The sequence below is a fragment of the Coregonus clupeaformis genome, unplaced genomic scaffold (assembly GCF_020615455.1).
Source record: "Coregonus clupeaformis isolate EN_2021a unplaced genomic scaffold, ASM2061545v1 scaf0185, whole genome shotgun sequence".
In the NCBI taxonomy this organism is placed as follows: domain Eukaryota; kingdom Metazoa; phylum Chordata; class Actinopteri; order Salmoniformes; family Salmonidae; genus Coregonus; species Coregonus clupeaformis.
Window position 1 is genome coordinate 278,126 of NW_025533640.1, and position 6,759 is coordinate 284,884.

Sequence of the window (6,759 nt, forward strand, 5' to 3'; positions counted from 1 at the left end):
TTCCTCACCGTTCATGATCATTGCAACTCCACGAGGTGAGATCTTGCATGAAGCCCAAGGCCGAAGAGGATTGACAGTTATTTTGTGTTTCTTCCATTTGCGAATAATCGCACCAACTGTTGTCACCTTCTCACCAAGCTGCTTGGCGATGGTCTTGTAGCCCATTCCAGCCTTGTGTAGGTCTACAATCTTGCCCCTGACATCCTTGGAGAGCTCTTTGGTCTTGGCCATGGTGGAGAGTTTGGAATCTGATTGATTGATTGCTTCTGTGGACAGGTGTCTTTTATACAGGTAACAAGCTGAGATTAGGAGTGTGCTCCTAATCTCAGCTTGTTACCTGTATAAAAGACACCTGGGAGCCAGAAATCTTTCTGATTGAGAGGGGGTCAAATACTTATTTCCCTCATTAAAATGCAAATCAATTTATAACATTTTTGACATGAGTTTTTCTGGATTTTTTTGTTGTTATTCTGTCTCTCACTGTTCAAATAAACCTACCATTAAAATTATAGACTGATCATTTCTTTGTCAGTGGGCAAACGTACAAAATCAGCAGGGGATCAAATACTTTTTTCCCTCACTGTACATTGACTGATATATATATATTGACTGATAAATATATTGACTGATATATATTTATTGACTGATGTATATATTGACTGATGTATATTGACTGATGTATATATATATATATATATATATATATATATATATATATATATATATATATATATATATATATATATTGACTGATATATTTTGACTGATATATACCGGCTGGTATATCACATTCCTATTTCTGTAAGTACTGTATATATTTAAGAGAGAAGTATTTTATTTCCTATGTATTGATATACTAATCCATTACAGACAAGCACTGGAGATTGAATAATGTTGATTTACTTGCATCTTTATTGATTCAGTTTAATTTGCCCCAGGAATGATTTTTGTCAAGCCATTACAGTAACGTAAATACAAACAATTAAAAAGCATACAAAACCATTGGTGGCATTTCGCTTTCTAAACCAATACAGTAACTACATGGATATCAACAACATTAAAAGTAAACCAACAATGGCTTTGGATATGGTTGATGTGGTTGTACCATGTAGTAGAGCCACATAGCATTCATATAAACAGTTTTGTTTTTATTAAGAAAAGCTTGTAACACTCTGCCGATTCACAAGAATAATAACGATGATAATAGTAACAATTATCTTTAAAAAAATATTCACACGCAGTGTCTTACTATCTTGGTATGCTGGAATTAACATGTACACATAAAAGCCATAATATTCACATCTAATCGAGTCCACCGCCTGTCTGACCTCCTCAGTAGGACATAGTGCAGGAAGTCTGAACCCTACCTAGGGAAGGCAATGTCTTCCTTTGCCTGGCTCTCTAACTCTTTGAGCTATATCTCACTTTGAAAACGTGCTGATTTAAAAGGGCTGGGTGCTGTACTCTCACTCGTCTACTAGTCTATCTTTACATGAGAAGGCAGTTTCAGCTCCTTTATCTTTCTGCTCACTACTGTCACCTTCTCCTCCCACTTTTGGTCATAAAAGCAAAGAAATAAGAGCAATATCAGAGTAAAGCCAGTGTGCTGCCGTGTCTCTTTCCCAGACCGCAGAATAAAGTCATTTTCAAGCCATTTTCTGTGCTGGTGGGGAGCCCTGACAAGAGCCCAACCAATATGTTTTATGGGGGGCGCAAAACTTACCCATACGATATATCTGCAAATATACTGTTTTACAGCAGGGAAATGAAAGAGTGTAATTTTCCCAGACTGAATTCTCATTCTCAAATTGCCATCCAAAAGAGCAATTGTCCAATAACTATGCTTCAAATGTTAATTTCATACATTGTGACAATAATGACACATCAAGAGAATGACTGCAAGTGTACAGATATGCATTAGATACCCTTTTTACAGACTATTTATTGAATATTGGTTATCGGTGGAGTTATCGGACAATACCAATATAGTGCTAAAAAGCCATTATCGGCAGATAATATCAGTGAACCGATATTGGTTGGGCTCTAGCCCCGACACAGCTTAATGCTGACCCCTTGTGTTCATCTTTATGCACCGTGGACAGTTTGCCGTGTCAGAGAGCCAGGCACTCCAATTACCCTGAATCTACACTAAGAACCACTCAGAGTCAACTACATTTCATCTCAAGCCAGTTGAGGAAATGAACTGAAATGGAACCAACCAACTTTACCACTATTTTCCTAATTTCCTCGTAAAAAAACCCAATTGTGAGTCTTCACCCCCAATATTCACCACACGTCCACTGTCTCCACACCATCCCCTCACACACATTCTGAGAGAAATATCACCCCAGAAATACCAAAGACAAGCACATTCTCCAAAACATCGCTCCTGATTATCCTCTAAAATCAACTTCTTAAATCTGATGTATTTTTCCCGACCTCATGTCTCATTACCATAGATACACAGTTTGGCTAACTACCCTACAGGTTGGCACCAAGCCTTCCAGAGGAATAACGTAATCAAACTACAACGTTATTGTCTTGAAACTTTTGGTGCCATCTTTGCTTCTATTTGAGTGTCACTGCTTTCCACCAAGACTGCCTGGTAAGCAATGGATACTTTATCATTGACATGATGGAGTGGTTTAGGTTAAATATTAAAATACATTGCCTGTACTGTAGTTTATATTGCATTCTATAGTGTAGCAGTTCAGTTGATGTTTTTCTGTAGTTTTATATTCTTTATAGTTTGTGTTCATAGTCTAAACTCTATTGTAGGGTTCTCTGCTGTTCAGTTTGCATTGGTTGTTTTTACTGTATATATTGCAGTTCTAATTGTGTTGTAGTTTAATCTGTCTTGTAGCCTATCTGATTGTGTAGTTTGTAATCAAGTTGATATTAGGTCAAATGGAGCCTCTCTAAATCTCAGTGGACTCTATCCTCTCTAGGCGTGAGGGTCCGGCCCAGGGGGGGGGCAGCTGGAGGAGGGAAGGGGGACCTTTCATGTTCTCACAAGGCGGTGGGGAGAGGGTTAGGGCGATGGGAGCAGGGAGAGGGACTGAGGGCAGGGGAGGGAGGGTTGACAGGGCTGGTGGTGTGGGAGGGGAGCTGGAGGATGAGGGGGAGGGGGTGAGTTTGGCCCCCAGCTGTCCCACCTGTTGCTCCAGAGCCTGGTTCTTCTGTAGGGTCTCCACATAGCAGACCTGAAGCTGCGCCTGGTATTTCAGCACACGCTCCTTCTCGTCAATCCAGGTGTGTCGTTCCTGGTCAAAACTAAGGGCCTGGCGCTCTCTCTGCTGAACTTCTAGACGTAAGGTCCCCTGGAGCTGATCCAGCTGCTCTCGCAGGTTCCCTGATTCCTCCCACTGGGCCTCCTGGCGCTGCTGGGCCTCTTGGTAGAGGTGGGTGTCCTGACACAAGTGGGCCCCCTGATGAAGTTGAGCTCCCTTGCGCAGTTGGGCTTCCTTGTGGAGATGAGCCTCCTGACAGAGATGGGCCTCCAGGCACTGGTGGGCCTCCTGGCATTGCTGGGCCTCCTGGCGCTGCTGCATGTCACGCCACTGGGCCTCTTCATGCTGCTGCCTCTCTTGTCTCTGCACCTCTTGCCTCTGTGCTTTTGCCTCGTCACTCTGGAGGCTGAGCAGGGCATCTGAGGTGGGGGTGAGAGGGGTGGACGAGGGCTCTGAGGGGGTGCGGGGGCAGTAGAGAGCCCACCAGGGTGGGAGTAGCCCACATGCTGCTAGGGTTTGGGTTATGGCAGGATCAACCCCTCCGCCCATCTCCCCCAGAGCTTGTTTAAGACCCTGCACCTCAGCCTCAAACACACCTAGCTTCTCCCTCAGGATAGACACCTGACAAAGAGAATGAGGATTACTATGAGTATGTCAATATGTGTGTGCATGGTCCGGTTTCATTTCCATCCCTAACTCTGAAAGGACAGGATAACTAATCTAGTGTCATTAGACTTACAGGTTTCTATGTGTATGGGTATAGGTACCTCGGTCAGCGTCCTCCTCAGCTCTCCCTGGCAGCGCTCCAGCTCCAGGCTCTTGGTGCTGTATGAATTCTTGAGGCCCAGCATGGCCTCCTCCCGGTCCCTAAGCTGGGCGTTGGCCTCCTTCAGCTGGCCCCTGAGGGCCACCATCTCCCCCGCCCGCTGGGTCACCTCCGCCTGGCTCTCCCTTAGCTGCTGCTTCAGCAGGGAGATCTCCCCTGCCTTCTGACACACCTAGAAAATACACATAGTAGAGCAGTGTTATGGGGAGGCTGTTCACACCGTCGCACATACACGCGTGCGCACACACATACACACACGCGCATGCACTCACACGCACACACACACACAAACACACACACACAAACACACGCACACAGACACACACGCACACAAACACACCTCCCACTTGGTCTCCTCCAGGCGTGGCAGTATGTCAGCCTGTTCTTTCCTAAAGTGCAGACACTTCCTCTCCAGCTCCTCTCTCTGGGCCAGCAGGGCAGCTATCTCCTCCTGCAGACGCCGCTTGTCCTGCGACAGACAGGTGATCTGGGCCTGCAGGGCATTCTGAGAGCGCTGGGCGCGACGGGTCACCTGCACACAGAGGAAGAGATTATCAACATTTGGTGGACTGTTATTGGTTACCGCTGCTGTGGAATGTGTGGTCACCTTATGCAGTCGTGTCTGTGTGTGTGGTCACCTGCTGCAGGCGGGAGGCGTAGTTCTGCCGCAGCTCGTCCATCTGTTTCTCCCACACGCGCTGCTTCTCCTCAAACACCTGGACGGTGGCGGCCTCGCTCTGGTCCAAGTTACGACGCATGTGCTGCACCTGGGAAAGGGGATGACAGGGAGGAGAGAAGAAAGAGAGGACAGGAGAGGAGGAAAGAAAGAGAGGACAGGAGAGGAGAGGAGGAAAGAAAGAGAGGACAGGAGAGGAGGAAAGGAAGAGAGGACAGGAGAGGAGGAAAGTAAGAGAGGACAGGAGTGGAGGAAAGGACGAGAGGACAGGAGAGGAGAGGAGGAAAGAAAGAGAGGACAGGAGAGGAGGAAAGGATTGTTGCGACAAACCCGAAGATAACTGCTACATTCATGAAATCTACTAAATTGACCACAATAAATGATCTTTCAGCTCTCACCTCTTGCTCCTTCTCCCAGAGCCGGTCCTCCAGGTCTTGGATGACGTCATCAGAGGAAGGAGAGGGACGTTGGGGTGCTGGGGTGTCCCCCAGGTGGTTCAGCTTCTGATAGGTCGAGGGGCTCTTTACTGAAGAGGAGCGGTCACTGTACGAGGCACTCAGCCCGTTCTGGAATAGTCGCATACATTTATAAACAGTCCACTCCTGCTGTGGCTTTGGTATGATAGTGTACCAAACTAGATAAATGCAGATACACAGAGCAAGTAAAAAAAAATGTATATGAATTGCTACTGGTAAACTGCACTGCACTAAAAGGATGTCGACTGCAGTGGTTTTCATTATGTTTAAAAGATCCCATTTGTGGAGCAGCAAGCAATGCACCCACCTGGTAGCCTGGTTTCTCCAGCTTGTCCAGAGCCACTGCAGCTCCAGCTGTGGTCCCTAGTCTGTTGATATTGCTGGTAGAAGCACTGAGAGGCCCCAGGGCCGGTTGAGGCCCGTAGCACGAACCAGAGCCTGCGTACGTGGGCAGGCTGGTCAGGGAGTTCCTCCCCGAATCTGCCATCCCTCCATGGACCCCTCCGTTACCCTTACCCCCTCCTGCTCCCTCTGCCCGGCAGCTGCCCCTCCCTGGGCTGTCCTGGTCTAGGAGGAGGGCCTCTGGGACTGCCCCTGGTTCTCCTCCCCCTGCTCCTCCTTCTCTGTGCCCCCCCACACCCCTACTTTCGCCTCCACCCCCACCCCCACTGGTTGGGCCAACAAGGTTCTGCATGGAATGAAAGCTCTTGGGAACCACTGGTTTGAAGGCAGAGGGACGAACCAGCCCCGAGTTGTTCTGGAGGGTTGAAGGCCAGGAAGAGACAGAGAGAGAAAGGGAGATGGAGGGGGAGAAAAGGTTTGCGTAAAGAGAGATATGTGTAGAGATAGTTATAAAGAAATAGGAAAGGAAACTGTTAGCATAAAAACACATTAAAGCCTTAAAGTCTTAAATTAGTAGACAATAGAAATCATTATGAAATACTATGCCAATAGTTATTTGTAAGACATTTTCACCGTGTCAAATTCTATTTCATCAGCTGTTATAAGAAAATAAAGTCATTACGTAACAGTGTAATTATGAAGTCATAATGTAACTGCAATGATATAATGATACAGCAGCGTATGTGTGTTGCTGTGATCTAATTGTGAGCTAACCCAATATGCCAATAAGCCGCAGGACCCTATAGCTACACACATACTTGTTTGAGAAGAGGAACATACCTGCTCTAGTTTGCCAGAGACAGGCAGGATTTTGGGTGGGTTGTGGGTTGGAGGGTTGTTGTGATTGTCGGTTTTGGTCTCTCCAGTTTCTCTGTGTTGGTGGGGAGTTATCCCAGTACCACTGTCATTCCCCCTCAGTCCCACCACGTTACTGCATACATCCAGACTCACAAAACCTCCTTGTGGTTCTCTCTCCCGCTCTACCCTCTCTCTTTCCCTCTCTACTCTCTCTCTTTCCCTCTCTACTCTCTCTCTATCCCTCTCTCTCTCAACCCTCTCCCGCTCTCTCTCCCGCTCTACCCTGTCTCTATCCCTCTCTGCCCTCTCCCTTTCTCTCTCCCATACTCTTTCTCTCTCTATCCTCTCCCT

General features: G+C 46.8%; 1 protein-coding gene across 1 annotated transcript; it reads right to left on the minus strand.

Moving 5' to 3' along the window:
- Positions 1-889: 889 nt before the first annotated feature.
- Positions 890-5,848, minus strand: LOC121583086 (leucine zipper putative tumor suppressor 1-like; the record flags this gene model as incomplete). The annotated part of the gene is made up of 6 exons (XM_041899300.2): positions 890-3,851; positions 3,998-4,228; positions 4,397-4,588; positions 4,695-4,823; positions 5,131-5,298; positions 5,516-5,848. Coding segments are annotated over 6 exons (1,986 nt in total), but the record flags the coding sequence as incomplete, so codon positions are not given.
- Positions 5,849-6,759: the final 911 nt, after the last annotated feature.